Raw genomic sequence first — 21,474 nt, 5'->3', positions numbered from 1 at the left:
ACATTTTTTTTCCTCCAGTCTCTCATGCTACTCCACCATCTGCGCTCTTGTCAACAACTAAGGAAAATGAAGCTTTAAATTACAGCCGGTTCCTACTACTTCCTCAGTATTTTTGACTTTGTGAATTAATTTCTTTTTTTGAAATGGCGGAGGGAAACCATACGGGCCCCGAGCCTTCAGACGGTAGCCCTAATCACTCTACAAAATTACCATACCTCGACGATGTTAACTCTTCTGCAGAGACCACCGATACTCCTATGGACGATGGTAGCAATTTCTATAACACTCCCCTTAATGGAGGCACCCCTCTCCCGTCGTCTCATGTCGCGAACCCAACCAAAATCGAGCGCCCTCCGACACCAGAGAAGCCTCGTCCGCAAATACCGGGATTGAGTCTTTGCAACCAGCCTAACAGACAAGAGCCGCAGTCGCATTCTGAGCAAGATAGTGGGCCTACGATAGCCGACTCTCTGGACCTAGTTATTACGGCAATAGAAGCTGCGGCGAAGGTGGAGTCAGAAGGCATCACAGGCGGCACAACAGGGGCGGGTGTTGGGGCTGGGGGTATAGAAAAGGGAGTGGCGGCATCGATTGAGACGGAAGTTAAGCAAGAGACGGAAACCCCTGCTTGTGTGAAGAATGAAGCTCAAGAACAGATACAAGAGCGAGACATTACGATACTTGCTGCTGAGGGCGTGATATCCGACAATGTTCCTGCTGCTACTAACGAAATCACGATGACTGAAGCTGCGCCGGAAGAGAATGGAGAGAGGGAGTGGGAGACGGATTCCTCACCCTATGAATCGTCGTCTGATTCATCCTCCGATTCATCGTCAGATTCAAGCGATGAGGATGAAGATTATGAGTTACTCGATCCCGAAGAACAAGCTCGCATCTTGATGGCCGCTGCAGGATCTGACGACGAAGATGGCAAGGACGAAAGATCAGCCGCGAGAGACGTGAGAACCGCTAATGAGAAACCAGAAGAGGTTGTCCCTAAGCCAGATATCACTATCACGCCCGATATGAAAGTTGAGATGCTTGGGAGTGTAGAATCGGTTGTTGATACTATTGTTTTGATTAAGGCGAATATATCTGGGGAATACCAGGTGCTCGAGACCGGTTCGGTTCTCTGTCTAGCAAACCTGGAAGTCATTGGGGTTGTGTCCGATACCTTTGGGAAGGTTGAACAGCCACTCTACACGGTTCAATTTACGAATCAGGAGGAAATTCAGAAAGCGGGCATAGAAAAAGGTATTCCGGTCTTTTACGTTGTTGATCACTCGACATTTGTTTTCACACAACCTCTCAAGGGACTGAAAGGGAGTGACGCGTCAAACTTACACGACGAGGAAATCGGAGAAGACGAAGTGGAGTTCTCCGATGATGAAGCTGAAGCGGAATACAAGCGGCAGCTCAAGTTGAAGCGTCAGCAGAAACGTGAAGGCCGACCCGAGGCTGGTAGGAAAGGCAAACGTCGGGGTGTGCCTTTACGTCCCTCTGGCCTGAAAAATATGGAGCTTAACTACGATGATGAGCCTCAGGATGATGGTTATAATACCTTGCAGCGGCCAAAAGATCTGCATGAGCAGATGATGACTCGTGACGCGACGGCTCAAGAAGGCTCCTATCGTCGTTTTGATGGAAGTCCGCATGGCGGTAGAGGAAGAGGCAGAGGTAGAGGCAGAGGACACGACCGAGGTAGAGGAGGTCGCGATAGGGGCGGTGGGAACAGGTATCAGCCTCATAGGGACGAGTTTCAACAGCAGCCTTCTTCCGAGCAACCACCCGTTAACCCCCATCGTCATTCTTCGAATGGATACGTTCCACCACCACCACCGCCACCATATAATCCAAATTCTGCCACCTACACACAGCCGCCTGCAGCTCCTCAAGGTTATCCTGCAATCTCTCCGCAAGCGTCCCAATTTCCTTTTCCCAACCTTCCTTTCCCTCCCCAGCAAGCTCCTTTTGCTTTCCCGCCACCAGGCTCTCACATTAACCCGGCATTCTTCCCGATCCTTATGCAACAACACCAGCAACACCAGCACCAGCCATCTATATCCCCCTCAGTGCCACCATCTCAAACGTCTACCGATGCATTTGCTGCTGCCCAGGCGCAGATAGATTTACTTAGACGATTGAGTGGCGGAGGGTCATGACGAGTTTGATGACTATCAAGTATGCACCGAACAGTCCAATTTTTTTTTTTTTTTTTTTTTTTTAATAAATATTTGAATTTTGACCTAGTTCATTTTCCTTGAAAGCTTATTGCTTGACGTTATCTGGTCAACTTGTTGGTTTAATGGGAATTTTATAGTCCCGAAAAGTTTTGGCTAGTTGATTCGCGGCGAAGTGGTTTAATGGGATGGAGTCGATTGGTGGAACGTACAGTGCTTTTCGCGCTGTTTTCCCAGCTACAAATGCTACAAGATCGAATCATATTCAGGTAGTTGGATTTCGGTCCCTAAGAAAAGTGTCATGGAAGTATATATACACGGCTGATATGATACCCAACTTCTGCGGACGTTGCTTACACCCAACCCGGACACACGAGGCGATAAATGCTATCAAAAAGATGTCAAAGGCTCTATTTGCCGCGGAAACTCCTTTATGTCAAGTTGGACTTCATGCTTTTAGCCAATGTCCAGAAATTCTCCATCTTAGCTCGTGACAGCGCATCTTTAGCTGCGGCATCGGACTCACAGACCCTAGCGCCAAGCCACTTACGAAAAGCCCTCGTCTTCACTTCTCCTTCCCAGACCAGGGTACATGTGTTTAGACTTAAGTCCTTCAGTTCACCGGTTTTCTCATCTTCTGCCGCTAGCCATGACGCTAACGCCTCTCGATTTCCATCTCTGACCGCATTCGGTCCTGCATTTTCAGTCCAATCAATGCGATTGAGCATAAGTTTTTTGAAAGCATTGATGGAATGGGATCCACCCTCAACGATCACGAGATTGAATTTCGGATTCATAACGCAGATACCAGAGAGCGCATGCTGCTCTGCGTTTCGGCTGATCTTGAAACGATTCCGACCATTGGCAAGGCTATCCACACGGTAGACGGTCATATGTATGCCCTTCAAGGCATCTTTTTCTTGCTGTTTCGCTAGTTTTTCGTGTCGTTCTTCTTTTGTTAGCTTGCGGGCTTCATTATCCGCTATGTGCTTTTCTGCGCGCTCAGCTATCTCCCGATTGACACGAGCTTCGACAGCTGTGGGGTCTTTAACTGCCTCTTCTCCAAGAACACGCATCAAATTAGATTTCTTAACTTTTGGTGGAGGAGCTGGCTCCAACCCCAATCTGATTTTGGCTTGTTGTTCTTTAAGATCGGCCATTCGTCTTTGGCGTCGGATTTTGGCTTGTTCTTTGGGTGTAAGATACATCGGCTTGGGCGGTGGGATATTCTTGTCTTGAGGAGGCTCTAAAAGGACAGGATGTTGTATGTAGATGGTGACGACCGAGTCAGGAGAATCTATTTTATAATTGTTAGGGTCGTCAAGAGCAGTATAGTCACTTCCATTGACAAGACCCTCATCCCACCACTCAATTGCAGGAGGGGCCGGGACCAGAAATGCCTTTTCGACATCCAGATCTTCATCTATACCAGCCTGGCGGGCGCGTTCAGCGATCCGTTTCTTCATAGCCTCTAGCTGGGCCTGCCGTCGTAAAGCAGCGGCCTGCTGAATATATTTCCCTTTCTGATTGAAAACAAGCTGCCGAGAATACCGAGGACGAGCCAAGGCCGTTTTCGCTCCCAGATTAGGGTCAAAGTAGGGATTGTTCCTAGTTTCTTCAATTGAGGGACCAGAGAGATCGAGTCGTTTCCCCCTAGCTTTAAACGAGGGCACCGGGGATTCTGTTCGGCGATTTTCCATTGTAGTAGCAAACTTAGACTGCAGGGCCTGTTTGTTTTTGGCAGAGCGCCCATCTAACCCTGCATCTCCAAGAAGGGCAGGATGCAAACCGACATCAAGACCTCCCCGGGCTCTAGACATCCCTTCGTCCATAGGCGGGGGTACAAACGATGGTGGAGCTTGTGTCTTCTGCTGCGCAGCGGCATTTGCCCTCCCTGTAGCTGCCGCAACTCTGGCCTTCATCTGTTCTAGTCTGGAGAGGGACGCACTCGCCGCAGGCGGCGCGGGAGAAGGAGAAGGAGACATGGACATCGGAGCTAGACTTGCTCCTGTTTGTGCTTGAAGTCTAGCTCGAACAGCTTCTGCTTTTGCCCTCGCCTCTGCGATAGCCTTCTGAATATCGACTCTAGGAGGTGCGCCATTGCTGCTGGGGGGTGCCGGCGACCCTTGCTGAGATCGAGTTCGTTTAGTATTGTTTTCTTCATCGCCGGGATGCGGCCGCTTCAACGAGCTCCCTGATATGTCCGCCATGATCAAACCGTGATAGGGAGCAGAATCCTTCGCTCCTCTTAAGCAAGGATGTGTCGCAGTCGATCTCGTTCGCGCTGTGAAGCTTTTGTTGGCGCCGCAGCACGCCAATGCTGAGTCATCAATACCTTGGCGCTTGAGCTTTGGAGCGGAGATATGCGGCAGAAAAAAAAGTTCCTCGCGAGAGAATGCGAGAGCTGGCGACGAAAAGCTCACTACTAGCAGCCGGGGAGAGAGGGTCACGATTGAGAGCTAATCCCATTCATAGAAGAAATGGCGAGCTTTACTCGACCCGTATCTTCCACAATCAGTGGAGTGGATTTCGAAGTCCTTTCCGATAACGAAATCAAATCGGTATCAGTGAAGCGCATACACAATACGCCCACTCTCGATTCGTTCAATAACCCCGTCCCTGGAGGTCTATATGACCCGGCTCTTGGTGCATGGGGTGATCATGTGTATGCGATATATTCCAGCTTTTATTTGATAATTTAGATCCAATTTCACTGACAATTCGCATTGAATAGATGCACAACATGTCGATTGAATGCATGGTCTTGCGCTGGCCACTCAGGCCACATTGAGCTGCCGGTTCAAGTTTATAATGTTACATTTTTTGATCAGCTCTTTCGGCTCTTAAAAGCTCAGTGCATTTACTGCCACCGATTCCGAATGTCGAAGATCCAGATAAATACATACGTTTGCAAATTGCGGCTTTTGCAGTATGGTTTGGTGGAAGAGGCTTCGACGATTGGGACAATGGAGCTCCGAAAGGGCAAACATAATAAAGAGGATGGCGAGTCTGACAGCAGTGAGGACGAGGACGAAGAAGATCTTATTGATCGCCGGAATGCCTATGTCCAAAAATGCATCTCCGGTCTTGCGTCTTATAAGACGAGACAGAACTATATGAAAATGGCCAAAAATCCGGCAGCGGCAGAAATGAGGAGAAATTTAGTGCGCGACTTCCTAAAAGATGTTGCAAGTGTCAAAAAATGCGCTTCTTGTAGTGGGTGAGCTTGGAACTTTCTCCCATCGCACTTTAGCATGGACTAACAATTATTTAGCATTTCTCCTCCATATCGAAGAGATAGGTACTCAAAAATCTTCCGTAAATCTTTGCCGCAAAAAGCCAAAGCTGCCATGGTTGCCGCTGGCTTTCAGATTCCGAACCCCCTCGTTTTGATGGAGGAGGCCAACCGTCTCTCCAAAAAGCACAAAACGATACAAAAGGAGGACAGTGTCAATGGAATTATTGATGATGGCAATATCAGTGTTATCACTGAGACACATGGCGCTGAGCAACAAGTGTCAATGGGAAATGCAGTTTTAGCAGCAGTCGAGGACACGGGATCGTCGGAAATCGGTGGTCAACTAGACGATTCTCAGCAGTACATACCATCATCGGAAGTCTATGCATCTGTGCGATTTTTATTTGAGAAAGAGCAGGAGATATTGGATTTGGTCTATGATTCAAGGCCCGGCTCAGGGCGGCGGTCTCATGTGAACGCCGATATGTTTTTTATCAAAAACCTGCTCGTGCCCCCCAACAAGTACCGCCCGGCCGCACAGCAAGGTCCTGGTCAAATTATGGAAGCCCAGCAAAATACTTCCTTTACTCGAATTTTAAAGCTATGCGATCAAATCAACCAAATCAGCCGGGAGAGGCAGGGTGACAATGGTGAATCGATATCACGGATTCGAAGTTATCGTGATCTCCTCCACGCAATTGTACAGTTGCAAGATGCTGTCAATAGTTTAATTGACCGTGACAGAAATCCTGCGCAAGGAGCAGCAGGTATTCAGAATGAGGACGGTATCAAGCAAAGGCTAGAAAAGAAGGACGGCCTGTTCAGAAAGAACATGATGGGAAAACGTGTCAATTTTGCAGCCCGAAGCGTTATATCCCCCGATCCAAATATCGAAACGAACGAAATTGGAATTCCTCTTGTCTTTGCCAAAAAGCTTACCTATCCAGAGCCGGTGACGAATCACAATTACTGGGAGCTCAAGCAAGCGGTGATCAATGGTCCAGATATCTATCCTGGTGCTGCAGCTGTCGAAAATGAACTCGGACAGGTTGTCAATTTGAAATTCAAGTCTGTCGATGAACGTATTGCAATTGCAAATATGCTTCTATCTCCATCAAATTGGAAATTGAAACGATCGAGGAACAAGAAAGTCTATCGACACCTAACAACTGGAGATGTAGTACTGATGAACCGACAGCCAACACTGCATAAACCATCCATAATGGGACATCGTGCTAGAGTATTAACTGGAGAAAGGACAATTCGAATGCACTACGCCAATTGCAACACATATAATGCAGACTTTGACGGTGACGAAATGAACTTGCATTTCCCTCAAAATGAGATTGCACGAGCTGAGGCCATGCAACTGGCTGATACAGACCATCAATATCTTGTCGCAACTTCCGGAAAGCCTCTCCGTGGCCTAATCCAAGATCATATTTCCATGGGAACTTGGTTCACATCTCGGGACAGTCTTTTTGACGAGGAAGATTACCACCAGCTTCTTTATAGCTGTCTGCGGCCAGAGAACTCGCACACAGTTAGCGAGAAGATTGAACTTATGCCACCTACCATTCTTAAGCCTAAACCAAGATGGACCGGGAAGCAGATTATCTCTACCATTTTAAAAAATATTACTCCCGAAAATCGAGCTGGTTTGAATCTAATAGGCAAGTCCTCCACGCCAGGAGACAGATGGGAGATAGGCTCTGAAGAAGGCAAAGTTATCGTCAAAGACGGAGAACTACTGTGTGGTATATTGGACAAGGCCCAGCTTGGGCCTAGCGCCGGTGGTCTTATCCACTCGGTTCATGAGGTTTTTGGGCATGTTGTTGCCGGGAAGCTCATCGGTATTCTGGGACGACTGCTTACTAGGTTCTTGCAAATGCGCGCCTTTACTTGTGGCATGGATGATCTTCGGCTGACCAAGAAGGGTGATGAAGAGCGTAAAAAGCAACTGAAGAGGGGTGACAATCTTGGCCACGAGGTTGCCCTCCAGTACGTTACCCTCGACGAGAGCCCCGTTGAGGATAAAGAGACCGAGTTGCAAAGGCGACTGGAAGATGTACTTCGGGACGATGAAAAGCAAGCTGGCTTGGATAGCATGTTCAACTCCAGAACAGCTGGACTTTCATCCGATATCACGGCTGCTTGCTTGCCTTCTGGCCTTGAAAAGCCTTTCCCATGGAATCAAATGCAAGCCATGACGGTGTCTGGTGCTAAAGGTTCAGTGGTTAATGCAAACTTGATTTCCTGCAATTTGGGTCAACAGGTGCTGGAAGGCCGTAGAGTGCCAGTTATGATTAGTGGGAAGACCTTGCCATCCTTCAAACCGTTTGAAACCAAGCTAGTGGCCGGTGGTTATGTCTCTGGTCGTTTCCTTACTGGAATCAAGCCTCAAGAGTATTATTTCCACGCCATGGCCGGACGAGAAGGTCTTATCGACACTGCGGTTAAGACCTCTAGATCCGGGTACCTCCAACGCTGTTTGATCAAGGGAATGGAAGGTTTGAAAGCAGAGTACGATAACTCAGTGCGGGATACTACGGACGGAACTCTTGTGCAATTCCTTTACGGAGAAGACGGTTTGGATATCACGAAGCAAAAGCATCTTCAAGATTTCAGTTTCTTAGCTCAGAACTACTTGTCCATACTTTCACAAGTTAATGGCATGGACGAGTTCAACAAAGTCAATAGCGAAGTTGCTGCCAAGTGGAACAAGAGCGCCATCAAAAAGGTTAAAAAGACTGGGCAAGTGGATGCTAAGGATCCAGTCCTGGCTCATTATCATCCAGGAGCTAATTTCGGAAGCACATCTGAATCTTTTGCTACTGCCCTTAAAGAGGTAACTCGTACCCACCCCTAGCTACTGAGAGCTCGCTGACCCTAATTTTCGTTTAGTACGAGAAGAAGAATCCCGACAAGCTTTTAAAGGACAAGGGCCAAGGAATCGATGGCATCTCTAAAAAGGACTTTGAACATATCATGAACATGAAGTATATGCGTTCGGTGGTGGATCCTGGTGAAGCCGTTGGAATTGTTGCCGGGCAGTCTATTGGAGAGCCATCTACTCAAATGACGCTGAATACTTTCCATTTGGCTGGTCACTCCGCGAAAAACGTCACGCTTGGTATTCCTCGACTTAGGGAAATTGTCATGACGGCTAGTACTCAGATCCTAACCCCGACTATGTCTGCCAATTTTTATGAGCAAGTTTCCACCAAAGATCGGGAGCTATTTGCCAAAGGCATTAGCAGACTTACTCTTGCCGAGGTTGTTGATAAACTCTCGGTGCATGAGCGGATATCCAACCGGGGTAACGTGAAAGCGAAAGTTTATGATATCCATATTAACTTCTTCCCTGCTGAAGAGTATACCCAAGAGTACGCTATCAAAGTTCAAGATGTGCTTGAAACATTGGAAAAACGATTCGTTCCGAAACTTGTCAAGCTAACAAGGGCGGAACTCAAGAAACGAACAAGCGAGAAGTCCCTCTCTGATTTCTCTGCTGCTCAGCCAGAAATTGGAGCTTCTGTCGGAGTCGTCGAAGAGGGCCCACGAAATACTGAAGGAAGAGAGGCCGCCAATGACGATGATGAAGATGAAGATCAAGACGATGCGAAGAGAGCAAGATCGTCGCAAAACAGGTCGAACCAGGTTTCATATGAAGCCCCTGATGAAGATGACCAAGACATCATTCGGCGCCAAGATAGCTCAGAGCTAGACTCCGAAGATGAAGATGAGAGCAGCGAAAACAAGGAGAATAGACCGGCATCAGGTGATGAAGACGTCGAGATGAAAGACGCTTCTGATGTGGAAGATGAGGACAAAGAACGCGAGGAATCGATCCGAGACAAACATGCTGAAGTCACTCGATTCAAATTCGATCCCAAGAAAGGCACGTCGTGCATTATCCAACTTCAGTATGACGTCTCAACGCCCAAGCTCCTTCTGCTGCCTCTTGTAGAGAACGCCACTCGCGCAGCCGTTATCCAATTCATCCCCGGCCTTGGCAGCTGCACATACGTGCCCGAAGAAAGAGATACACCAGCCCACGTACTTACTGACGGTGTCAATCTCCTCGCTATGCGCGATTATCAGCACATTATCAACATGCACACCCTGTACAGCAATTCCATTCACCACATGCTTACACTCTATGGTGTCGAGGCAGCGCGTGCAAGCATTGTTCGCGAAATGGACTCCGTTTTCAAGAGCCACAGCATTGCCGTGGATAACCGCCATCTGAACCTCATTGGCGACGTGATGACTCAGAGTGGAGGATTCCGCCCATTCAACCGTATGGGCATTGTGAAAGACAGTACATCACCGTTTATGAAGATGAGTTTCGAAACTACTGTACGATTCTTAAGGGATGCAGTCCTAGAGCGTGACTGGGACAATCTTGCTGCACCTAGTAGCAGGATTGTCATGGGAAGAGTGAGCACTGTTGGTACTGGGTCTTTTGACGTTCTTGCGCCAGTTGGATAAAGCGATAACCCATAGTTATATCTACATCTAATTTTTGTTGGATGGTTTGAAAGTTTGTTAGCATTTGGATGATGAATGTCAAAGTACTGGATAGATCAAAAAAATTTTAAATAGTTGCCTGAATATTATTCATTCTATTCAAGTCGTTTTGCAGCTGCCAAATATTCCCCATCTATGCTCGCTAAATTCGCCGTAAAACTCCGATGAGGTATCACTATTTGAAACGGTGGAATGTTTGAAACTGCGTCCCAAAACCATATAAACTGCGTCAATTATTCGGCATCCAGCATCATGAGGTCTTCGTCAATACCATCGTCGTACATTTCCAAATCTCCATTATTATTTGCACCGTTAGCAGCTGGTAGCGCAGCATCTCGTTGGTTAGCCTCCTGATATTTCTTCTCAGCTTCGCCCTTTTGCTTCTCTAGATGGCGCTCCAGATCAGCTAAACTCCAGGTGGAGATACCTTCCTGGTCTTTAGCCTTAAACGGCTGAGCCATTGTTCGCAAGAAACTCTTAGCCGTCGCCACAGCCATGTCCGTGCTCAAGTTTGTTTCGCTCTCAAGAATATTCTGACTGATCCACTTCGGGAGTTGGTTCCGTTTCTTCTGGAAACGACGGTCAGCAAGGACCATAATCCCGTAATCATCTTTGCCTCGAAGAACGCGTCCAAGACACTGCGCTGCGTGCCGCATGGCGTCGAAAGAGAGAAAATCATCTTCTCTGATTCGGTAGTTCTCCAGCATGAACCGAAGTCGTGCTTTCAGAATGGGTGATTCTGTGTACTGGAACGGAACGCCAATGCAGAGCACCGCACGACCATAATGGTGATCAAAATCAATTCCTTCGGAAACCTTTCCACGAGCGACACAGAGCAGAATCGCACCGCGGCCATTGCAACACGCTGTGCGATACGTCTCAAGTGCAAGAGACGACTCTTGAGAATCGGGAGTTTCAACGAGGATTAATTTATAATTCCATATTGAATCCAAAATTCCCATCCCTTGCCACATACTGATGATAGATTCCATATAAAGGTATGATGGGAAGAATACCACTATTCCATCGGGCGTAATGCGAGAAAATTCCAAGAGTAAATTTCCGTAGTTTCGAACAACCCCAGGGTCGTTACGAATCTTGAAGGCAGAAGAGATTTGAGCCTGATCAGAGCCACGAGTGACTATCATTGGTAAAAAGGAGCGTCGTGCAAGAGTCATACTGTACGATTCCTGAAGCACAGTTTGGAATCCAAGCATCTTTGGGTACATCTCAAGAGGCGAGAGGGTACCCGAGGTAATGATCACTGACCCAAACCTCTCAAAAACAGGTTTAATAGCGATTGCTGCATCTAAGCAAGTAAAGTGAAGCACAGGATTTGGAACTGTTGCAGTGTCCGATTCAAAAGGCTCAAGGATGAGGAGAAACCCCTTTTCATAGGTGGAAACCAATGTCGCAAAGGTTGCTATCTCTTGAAGGGGTCGATACTCCTCGATATTCATCAGTTCTAGAGTTCGAACAAGCGATGTGAGTCGTTCCGCACAAAACCTTAGAGGCTTGCGCTCAATATATGTCAGGTCTTTGAGATGAGAGAGGAAAGAGAGTGGCGTTTCAGAGATCGCATGTAGCACTTTCATACGAGTTTTTAAGTATTCGATAAACCGCTTCAGAAAGGCAACAAAGTGCTCTGCTCTCCGAATATTTCCTGGAACTGCTTCTTTAAGCAGATCATCTGGTAAGGCAGGATTTGCCATAAGCTGATCTTCTTCTCGCGCTTGGTCGGCTTCTCTTAAGCCTTCAACTAACTTTTCATATTCCTTCTGTAACTTCGCAGCATCCGACCTCTTCATCTCATCTATTTTATGACCCAGATTGTTTGCACCACGACCAGCTTTTCGCAGCGAGTCCTCGGTTATATCGATGCTGAGAGACTCAATGCAGACGTTGTCGATATTATGGGCCTCATCGAATACTACTATGCAATCTTTTGAGAGCTCCTTCGAGACTCGCTCCGCAATTTTCGGATCAAGTAGATAATGATATGAATATATGATAACATTGCAGAAGGGCATCTTTGTATTGTCAGTAGCGGGATTGTAAGAAGTGCCATTTTAAAGCGTCGAATCAGCGTACCATTCGTCGAGCAGAAAAGTAGGGACATTGCTTATGCTGCTCTCCATATCTAATGAGACCATCAAGCGTGAATACGCCAGGCGGAACGAGGTTACTTGGTTCTAATAAATCAAGATTCTACGACGGTTAGCATTGTCCTAGCTTAGAGAGACGGCCGCGGACCTCATGATATAGGCATAGCTCGACATCTTCCCCTTTTTCCTTTCTCTCTTTCACGAAACTGGCCGTTAGGCTCCGACATCGAGCATCCACGACGGTACCACTCTTTTCTCGCCTCACGGAGGGGTGAAGACAAAGATTCTTTCTGCTGGTAAGACCCAGTGCCCTAAAATCCTCTGTATATCCTAACTGCTGTTCTCGATATTTCATTAATTCTCGCAATTCTGTCAAGGCTTTCTCGATCTCAGACATCGTTCGAGAGCAATATATTAGTTTTCTGTGCGATGGATAATGTTGCTGATATGCAATAATTAACGATAATAGAGACACAGTCTTCCCAGTTCCAGACGGCATCTCCAGGACACAGTGCCCACCAACATCCAGCGTTTTCTTGAGATCGCAAATGTATGCATACTGTTCGGGATATATTCGCGGATATGGGAAAAGAACAGGCAGATCACTATGAGGATGAAAGTGTTAGTTAATGCATTGCTCCAAGAGGAAGAAGAAGGCATATGCCATACTCAATAAAAAACTTCATCGTAGCACCTGGCAAGCTTTGCCTAAGCCTGTTCTCGCTGAAATGCGGATTGTCAGACACGATTTCCTGTTCTTTTTCCTTCGTTGCCTACGGGCGCGTCCAAGTCGAGCTCGAGAAGCGCACGGACGATCGCCAAGTCACGTGGAAATTCCTTATCGCCCCCGTTTCCGTTTTTGGGCGTCGGAGAGCCGCTGACGTTCCGCTTGATTTATATACTAGGCGCCAACATCCCCGTCGAATCCTCGTCGGCGTGGTTTTTCGAGCAATGTGATATGGAATTGTTCTGGAATATCTTCTTTTCTCTATAACTCTCCTCCACACTGTTATATCTAGACCTGACACGCCTCGTGGTATGAGACTGCAAGAAAACAAGCTGTCATGAGTAAGAAGTTCAAATCTCAGGCTTCAAGCAGCCGAGCTGCCACTGGCGCCTTTGGCTCCGGGGCGTTTGGTGCTTTCTCCCAAACAAGTGCAGACAAAGGAGCTGTTCCTTCATCGTTATCTTACATTTTTGAACCGCCGGACTTGTCATTGATATCCCAACCACAGGTGGTTGTTGCGTTCAAAAATCTGTCGAAGAAAGACAGTATTACCAAATCAAAAGCCCTGGAAGATCTTCTAGATTTTATCTGTGGCTCTGAGACCCAAGGAGTGAGGCCGGAAGAAGGCTTTCTAGAAGCTTGGGTGTGTGTTATCTATCTCCCATCTACTAGTAAAGTAATGAAGATGACAGTATCATTCATAATAATGCATTCTACCAGGCTAAATTATATCCTCGCATCTCTATAGATGCATTGCGGAGGGTTCGTCAGCTTGCTCATACACTTCAAGGATACATAGTGTCAACGACTGGAAAGCCGATAGCCCGCTTTCTCCCAAGAGTGATCGGGGCATGGCTCGCAGGCCTATACGACAATGACAAGTTAGCTGTCAAAGCTGCCCAGGACTCAATCCTTCGTGCTTTCCCTACCGAAGAAAAGAGACAGGCTATCTGGAATATTTACCAATCGGCAATCCTTGAATTTGTGGTTGACGCCGTTGTTCAGCAAACGCCTCTTACCCTGAGCGACGAACGAACCGTTAGCCCCGATGAGGCGAAGGCGAAGCATGCACGTGTAGTTGCTACTGCTCTACGAATACTCGATAGGTTATTAGGTATTGAATAGTCACTCCTCTCCCGCACAGTGCCATGCTAAATCGATCCTAGCCAAAACATCATCGGAGAACCTGGAGAAAGATTCCAGTCTGCTTCAAACGGTATTTGAGAGTCGTGCCTTGTGGCAATTTTCGCACCATGAAGATCCTTTTGTGCGCCGATCTTTATACGAGCTATGCCAGACATCTATTTCTGTGGCCAGCAGTTATATTGAATGGAAGACGATAAGTGCACAGCTACTCTCAAAATCTTTGGCTATCGACCAATACGGGTCAGCAGCTGCATTCTCGAATGTTTTACTGGCTTTGACACGATCCAACCCCCAAGTATGGACTATTTCCTATTCCGGAAAGACCGCTGCTTCAAAACGGCTCCTCCAATACATTAAAAAGGGTTCTCAAGGTGCTCCTCCTTTGTTTTGGCAGAATCTCCAGGATTTGGTTCAGATTATTCCAATAGAGGTTATAATTGCAGGGTCTCAAGATATGAAGACCAAATTGGAGTCTGCCTCTTCGGTCATGGAGGCATTCCTTGACGGCATTTCACATAGAGAGGAGCCGCGGTCAAACCTGTTCGCTGCCTGGTCCTCGTATATTCGGACCAGTCTCTGGGTTTTTGGGAGGATAGAAGACCCAGATTGTCGCCTGAGTTTTATGCAAAGCTGTATCTTTCCACTCCTGGAGCATTACGTTTTCCCTCCACCGGACCAGTCGAAGTGGATCATCCAAGATGACGCCGCAGCCGGCCTCTGTGCGGAATGCGTTGTTTCCGCTGCCAAATCTACCGACCATGATGTAATCTGCAAATTGTGGGCAGGTCTATCCGCCTCGCTCTCTGAAAATATAAAATTATCTGCACCAGAACAATCCCAAAATTATCAGACCTCTCAAAATTCGATATGTCTACAATCCAGTCGATTGTTTGGCCTGGAATCTCAAGTTGTGGATAAACTCAACGGACTCGATGATCTCTCGTTCGTCTCGAAGGTTCTCCATGATACGACTCTTGATCTATTCCAGACTGCATTGCAAATTTTGAAGTCCCGTAAAGGAAAACCTTACGGTGCCGCGGCAGTTATTCAGGAGGCTATTGCAAAAGTTCCACAATTTATAACAGACACAGATGCTCTGCGTTCACTTTTAACTGAAGATATCCCTAGCCTTGTGTCGTCGCCGTCTTCTTATCAATTGGTTTCTGTTCTCTTTGCATGTCGAAACCATGAACAATTCCAATTCGCCCTGGAGAATTTAGTGGATGCTCTTCAGACATCAACCTTGGATGCAGGTACATTGCCAGGGCTGCGAGTGTTATTTTCTTCCGCCACTGTAGAGGATCTGAATTTCCATCCTCAATTGGAAACCTTAACTATGGGGAGACTCGATCCAGCTCTTAACGGCGACAAGGAAGCCTGGGACGATATTGTTGTAATCCTTGATAATGATGCTTTCTCCGCCGGAATCGCCAATCGTATCTTGAACCGTCTCGTGGAGAGCTTGTCGGTAGACATCGTTGTGGTTGAAGTACTTCGTTCCCTCGCAAAAATCGTCAACATGGATTCAACCAAGGCTTTTGTCACTGGCCCAGGAGGCTCCAAACTGATATCTAAACTGCTATTCCTTTCGGAATCTGATAACGAAGAAGTCGCGCAGCTCGCGGATTCTGTTCAGTCGACTATAACCTCATTAACCGGAGGGAAAGCTGCGTCCAAACCAACGGTGGACATCATTCAGAGCAGCTTTAATGATGTCGGGAAAGAATCGTTATCGTAAGTACCTAATGGATGTTCACATCTACCGGCCTTTTGCTTAATAGTTTTACAGCGTCGACGCGTTAGCTACGATTGCCGAAGATCTCTTGCAGATTACTCATGAAGAAGGAGGCCTAAGTATATCAAGCTTATTTCCCAGTGAACAGCAATGGTCAGCCGCCTTGCAGCCATTTCTACAAACTCCGCCTCCACCGTCTCTCTCCATAATGAGTCCGCTTGGTGGCGCAGTATTTCTTGTAGAAAGACCAAACGAAGAAGGCGATCCCTCATCAGTGCCTCGTGACTCAAACCAGCTCACTTTAGCAGCTCGACTGGCACTATATGTTACGAAAATCCTTGATTCAACCAAGCTGGATGACATGGAACCTGAACTGCAGACAACGCTATTCTTGTACCTCCCACTTGTGGTTCAACTAATTGACGACGATTTGAATGTGGAGGGTTCCACCGGAGTCTTACCTCTGCACACTTCACAAACCCGGGATATCTTTGCTAGTCTTGTTTCTGAAGCTAGACATATTATAAATCAGTGGGTGTTGGCACTGGATGTTTCTATGCCCCTGTCAGACAGTCAAGCGAGCACGAACGTTGTCGCCTTTTGGCAGAGCAAATTGGAGGAGCTACAGGGTAATACGCCTAGTGTGTATCGACTCGCAGACATGTACACTAGGATTTTGTCGGAAAGAGACGCTTTGGGGAAGACTACTTTCGCTGAGTCTTCTCTAAAGCTTTCGCAGAGACTCCATAGCTCCTCCAACCCTTTCATTATGATTGCCGTTGTCACAGCCTTTAAAACATCTCTCACTGCCTCGCCTACAGTTGCTAATCTCTGCAACCGCCTCGTTGCGCAAGCCACTGGGCTTGAGGAGTTGCCTGAAATTGAAGGTCAGTATCATTATCATATCACCTCTCCGTTTTAAGCTACTTACTCGTATAGGTCTCCATAAGTTAACTACTCTTAACGCTTTAACGCAGGGGGATGGTAAATTCGTGGCAAATATCCCAACTCAAAGATTGGTCTTCCTCGTGAAACATCTGATTACATGCCTGCAATCAGGACAATTATCCCTGAAGCTGGAAACGGAAGTCCTGAAGATCTTGACCACTGTATTGCCGCATATTAAAGAGATATATGGGTCCCATTGGACCGATATATTTGTGCTCCTCGAGTCATTATGGCAAAGCAGCAAGGAGTCTGACGAATACCTTCCAGCGTTACATGCATCGTTCCGTCTGTTCGCCTGCGTTAGAGATCTAGCAACAGGCGAGGGTAATGACGACCTTGAAGATGCATGGGCCGAATCGCAAAAGGGCCTTGCGGAAGTATTGATCGGACTCCTCTCTGCATTTGGTGAGTTATTCGTTTTAGCATCAATGTCATTAGCCTATGCTAACATTCCATGCCTAGATCCGTCGTTCTATCCCGACATGCCATGGAGCATAACGATTGATCTTCTTGACCGCCAAATAAGGCAGATCAACGTTGACCATGTCCAAGACGTGACCGGCCTGTTCGCCACGCTTTCAATCCAAAGTAAAGGTGTTCAGCGGGCAGTCTATGATGTTTTGCATCGGATTATCCCTAAATCGCAGGAAGCACTGTCTTTCGATGTTGCTTTATCTGATGCTGTAGCCAATCTTCCCGATGAGCTAATTTCGCTTCTTCTTGACGCTCCGTCTGCGAGTATTCTGTCCGATTATTCCATTCAGGATGACATTTGGATGAGCATTCGTTGCTACCTGTTGAGCTGGAAGACAGTTTTTGACCATTTCGCCTTTTCGGTAAGCATTCTTCGTCGCTTTCTTTGCAGCTCTTCTCGATTAACGTATATTTTGCATCAGTCTTTACCTGTTCAAGAGAGCTACTCCGCCAATATTAAAAAAAACAATTGCCTAAACCCACTACTAGACTTCACATTTGACTTCTTACAGTTGGCGCAAGGCAAGCTCGTTGATGTGTCCAAGTTTAATGTTCGCTCGTTCGAGTTGGATGAATCGGAATCGCCAGAGAAAGAAATACAGTGGCTGCTAACTCATATCTATTACCTCTGCTTGAGATATTTACCCAACCTGACGAAAAACTGGTGGTTATACAGTCAAAATCGCGTAAAGGGACCAGTGGAGGCGTGGACACAAAAATATGTAAGTGCCGGTCAGTCTGAACATACGTCGATCCAGGCCCTAATATTGGACAGATTTCTCCTGTGGTGATAGAGGACTCGCTTCGAAGTGTGATGGAATGGCACAGTGCTCAAGATTGGACCAACGAGGAGCAAGCACTCCAAGTTCGAGTGTCTTACAAGGCCGCCGAAATCGTGGCAAGTATCGAAATAGACGAGGAATCTCCCACGACATCGATATCGATTTCTTTGCCGCCTACATACCCGCTGCTACAGGCCCTAGTGGTCGGTGGCTCTCGCGTAGCGGTCGACGACAAGAAATGGAAGAGCTGGCTATTGGCCATTCAAGGTGTCATCATGTTCTCCAACGGCAACCTAGTCGATGCTTTGCTTGCCTTCCGGAAGAATGTCCAGGGCGCTTTGAAAGGTCAAGGAGAATGTGCAATTTGCTATTCGGTCATTTCAACGAATATGGAAACGCCGAATAAGAAATGCGCAACGTGTAAGAACACGTTCCACTCAGACTGTCTGTTCCGGTGGTTTAGGAGTAGCAACTCAAGCAGCTGCCCATTGTGCAGGAACAATTTCCTTTACTCGTAAATGGATAGATGGGTGGGGATTGGTTGCATTTGGAGGTCATATGGGTGTTACAAGCATGACGGCTGATTAGACGTTAGAAATCGGGAAATGAAAAGCAATGGTTCTCAGGATCTTACCATTCATGGTTACGCTCTCATCTGATTTCCTTTCTTCCATCCAAAAAAATTTGACCAGGCCCTTTTGCCGAATTTGGATATTCGTCAATCCATCCGGCAGGGCTAATTATCCAATGAAGGAACTATGTAGTTGGCTCGCAGTGGATGTTCACAACTTGCAGATAACTTTGTCAATCCCCACACGCTGGCGCTCCCTGGGCCCATGGGGAATTGCTAATTACGCAATGCTCCGGATGGAGGTGCGGAAGGCAGCCATGGATATTGCAGCCACTAGGAATCCTTGTCACCATGAAGGACTGCTTGCATTTCAGCCGGTCGCAGTGAGGGGCAGGCGCTCTATTCGCCTGACAGGACGGTCCGTGCCTAAGGCGATGATGGGAATAACAAACTAGGATCCAACCACCCTTGAAATCGTTGGTGAGCACGAAAAACTCATGTCCCAGACCGAAATCCAACCCGTCATTTATACCATGTTGAGAAGAAACGAGGCTGGATGACAACTGCTTTCTTGCGATTGGATCCCTAGTAGAAACAAGGCAGCGAGAGGCTAAAGCAGAGGGACATCCTTAGAAGGTAGACCAGAGGAAGGACGGATATATAAGTGAGCCAAATTACCCATCCTCTGAGGTAAAAGATTCGTCTCTACAATCAAACGATCTTGCGAGTTCAGTGGATTCTTAAAGATAACAGAGCTGCGCCATCGACTTCAGAAATTTACCGGTCAGATACCTTTCTCTCCTTCATCTCCATCACAGTCATCTCGAGCTGACCATAAGTAGACCTTAACCATGGCTCAACATACCCTGTCCCTGCCAGTTGATCAAATTGCCTGCGATCACTGCAGTAAGCAACCCCTGCTACCCTTCACAGGGAGATTTAGCGAAGCTAATGCACCGGCTTGAGATTAGTGAATGAAGTATATGATCTTGGCTATTTCAATATGAAGCTGCCTGTTAAATTTTTTTTTACGTCAGTATTCCGTAAATTGAGATGTCAAATGTAATGCAGCAACGAGCGCAAAGTACGGAGCAGCCGACAACTGGGAGCGGGCTGATCGGATCTGATAAGATTAACAAACTGGTTAGGTAACCAAGTTGGATTGCGGGGCAGCTTTAGTCCAGGAGCTTAGCAGACGACGCACCCAAGCACGGCCAAGATACAGCTACACTTCCTCGGTAGGCAAACCTAAGAGGACTGAATACGCGTCCAGATATTCTACTAACATTTAACTGCTTCTCTACACATTCCCATGTCGGCATCCCAAATCCCGAACCTAAACACCCTCCTGAGAAATCGAGGTGGAGCTGGAAGAGGCCCTCGTCTCCGTGGGCGCGGAGCTCACACCGATAACACCAGTGGTCGCCATGGCCGATTCCCGCAAAAAGATAAAGTAATTCAACAAACGGACAATGATGCAAGTGTTTCCAGATTAAGCGCCGTTGAGCTGGGATACTTGGATGACCCATTTGCGCGGGCGTTGAGCGGGAATGGTGGGATGCAAGGTGCTGGCGCCGGGAGAAGGTATCCGATCATTAATCGCGGTGAGTGGGTTTGCATAGATGTGTTGTCGAAGGAGGTAGCGTTGGTCTGACTGAGCTCAATGACTGAATTATGTGTAGGAACGTATGTCCGGACGGTCGCTATAGATGCCTTAGTCTCATTCTTCCTAGAGTCGCAGCCGGAGCCGAAAAGTAAGAGAAGAAAAAGACAGGTAATATCACTCGGAGCAGGGTCAGACACACGGGTCTTTCGATTACTGGCCGAGAAACAAATACCGGGTTCGGGCGAAGACTACTCCTTTGTCTACCACGAATTGGACTTTCCAACGAACACCGCCGCAAAGATCAGAACCATCCAGGCCTCTCCATTACTCTCCAACACGCTTCGGAAACATTCTTCAAATACAGACGGAGATATAATAATATCAGAAGAAGGGGACGCCCTGCATTCCACATACCTCCACATCCACCCCATCGACCTCCGCTCCCTCTCCTCCCTACCATCATGCCAGACAAGATTCGAAGGAATCGACACCACTCTCCCCACCCTCATAATTTCCGAATGCTGCCTAGTATACCTTTCTCCAACCGATGCTTCAAATGTCCTTTCTTACTTCACGACCCTATTCTCTCCCCAAGCGACCACGCTTCCATCCGCTGAATCTGACTCACCAACGCCCCTAGGGCTGGTCCTCTACGAACCCATCCGTCCGCATGACCCGTTCGGCAAGACAATGGTCACGAACCTTGCTGCGCGTGGCATACACCTCCAGACTCTGAACCAATACGCGACTCTTGGCCTGCAAAGAGACCGATTGCGAGCCGCGGGATTCGTCACGGGTGAAGGGGCGGCGGATATTGATTTTATCTGGGAGAAGTGGGTAAGTCGGGAGGAGAAGGAAAGAGTGGCTAGGTTGGAGATGCTAGATGAAATTGAAGAATGGCGGTTGTTGGCGAGGCATTACTGCGTAGCATGGGGATGGAGGGACGGAGAGGATAGGGGCGAGAATGTGGAACATGTGTTTGAGGCGTGGAGAGGTGTAGAAAATCAGCAAGATGAGGGTGTGATATGAGTAGTCGCGCTGGGAGGCCTGTCCAAGCCGCCGTTAATGAAAAAAATAGCGGAGCCAAACCAGGCATGTATCCGGAGTGATCATCGGTTCATTTATTCCAATGCCGGTCCTCGAGACGATCAGGACAGGCCGCAGTCAGTGCCTGTCTCGGAAGACAACACCATGTTGTCAGTGAAAACTTACATGCGTTAGAAGCGGCAATAATGATATTCGTTTCTATCAACCGAAAAAAATATCTTTATTCCAAAGTTGTACTTTTAAAAGGATATGATAGTTCCCGAAAGAAGGACTCGACAACGGTCGATACGCCAAAAAATAAAAGAAAGGGTCATAAGGGCCTAAAGAACGCGCCTTATTCGCCCTTAATTTGGGCACTTCACTCCGATATATTGCTCCAAAC

The 21,474-nt window shown here is 47.4% G+C and overlaps 6 protein-coding genes across 6 annotated transcripts; 4 read left to right on the top strand and 2 right to left on the bottom strand.

Moving 5' to 3' along the window:
* Positions 1-37: 37 nt before the first annotated feature.
* Positions 38-2,666, top strand: CIMG_03380 (snoRNP assembly factor Naf1). Its single transcript, XM_001243938.2, has 3 exons — positions 38-183; positions 241-2,181; positions 2,321-2,666. The coding sequence occupies exons 1-2, from the start codon at positions 144-146 to the stop codon at positions 2,160-2,162; spliced, it is 1,962 nt and encodes a 653-aa protein (XP_001243939.2). The 5' UTR covers positions 38-143; the 3' UTR covers positions 2,163-2,181; positions 2,321-2,666.
* CIMG_03379 (U4/U6 small nuclear ribonucleoprotein) lies at positions 2,418-4,390 on the bottom strand (the record flags this gene model as incomplete). Its single annotated transcript, XM_001243937.2, has 1 exon — positions 2,418-4,390. The coding sequence occupies one exon, from the start codon at positions 4,388-4,390 to the stop codon at positions 2,612-2,614; it is 1,779 nt and encodes a 592-aa protein (XP_001243938.1). The 3' UTR covers positions 2,418-2,611.
* A 237-nt stretch (positions 4,391-4,627) lies between these two features.
* Positions 4,628-10,057, top strand: CIMG_03378 (DNA-directed RNA polymerase I subunit). Its single transcript, XM_001243936.2, has 4 exons — positions 4,628-4,845; positions 4,915-5,400; positions 5,455-8,266; positions 8,323-10,057. Exons 1-4 carry the CDS (start codon positions 4,661-4,663, stop codon positions 9,910-9,912), a joined length of 5,073 nt encoding a protein of 1,690 aa, XP_001243937.1. The 5' UTR covers positions 4,628-4,660; the 3' UTR covers positions 9,913-10,057.
* CIMG_03377 (DNA repair helicase rad15) lies at positions 9,998-12,790 on the bottom strand. Its single transcript, XM_001243935.2, has 4 exons — positions 12,726-12,790; positions 12,205-12,661; positions 12,043-12,159; positions 9,998-11,981 (listed from the first exon to the last, which is right to left on the bottom strand). The coding sequence occupies exons 1-4, from the start codon at positions 12,740-12,742 to the stop codon at positions 10,185-10,187; spliced, it is 2,388 nt and encodes a 795-aa protein (XP_001243936.2). The 5' UTR covers positions 12,743-12,790; the 3' UTR covers positions 9,998-10,184.
* A 211-nt stretch (positions 12,791-13,001) lies between these two features.
* CIMG_03376 (RING zinc finger protein) lies at positions 13,002-18,501 on the top strand. Its single transcript, XM_001243934.2, has 8 exons — positions 13,002-13,426; positions 13,504-13,897; positions 13,950-15,663; positions 15,719-16,551; positions 16,604-17,017; positions 17,075-17,448; positions 17,509-17,808; positions 17,862-18,501. The coding sequence occupies exons 1-8, from the start codon at positions 13,121-13,123 to the stop codon at positions 18,384-18,386; spliced, it is 4,860 nt and encodes a 1,619-aa protein (XP_001243935.2). The 5' UTR covers positions 13,002-13,120; the 3' UTR covers positions 18,387-18,501.
* A 1,164-nt stretch (positions 18,502-19,665) lies between these two features.
* Positions 19,666-21,414, top strand: CIMG_03375 (leucine carboxyl methyltransferase superfamily protein). Its single transcript, XM_001243933.2, has 2 exons — positions 19,666-20,043; positions 20,122-21,414. Exons 1-2 carry the CDS (start codon positions 19,752-19,754, stop codon positions 21,072-21,074), a joined length of 1,245 nt encoding a protein of 414 aa, XP_001243934.2. The 5' UTR covers positions 19,666-19,751; the 3' UTR covers positions 21,075-21,414.
* Positions 21,415-21,474: the final 60 nt, after the last annotated feature.

The sequence above is a fragment of the Coccidioides immitis genome (genome assembly GCF_000149335.2).
Source record: "Coccidioides immitis RS genomic scaffold supercont3.6, whole genome shotgun sequence".
Taxonomy (NCBI): Eukaryota; Fungi; Ascomycota; class Eurotiomycetes; order Onygenales; family Onygenaceae; genus Coccidioides; species Coccidioides immitis.
Note: the sequence above shows the minus strand (reverse complement) of the source record. Positions and strands in the feature narration are given on the sequence as shown.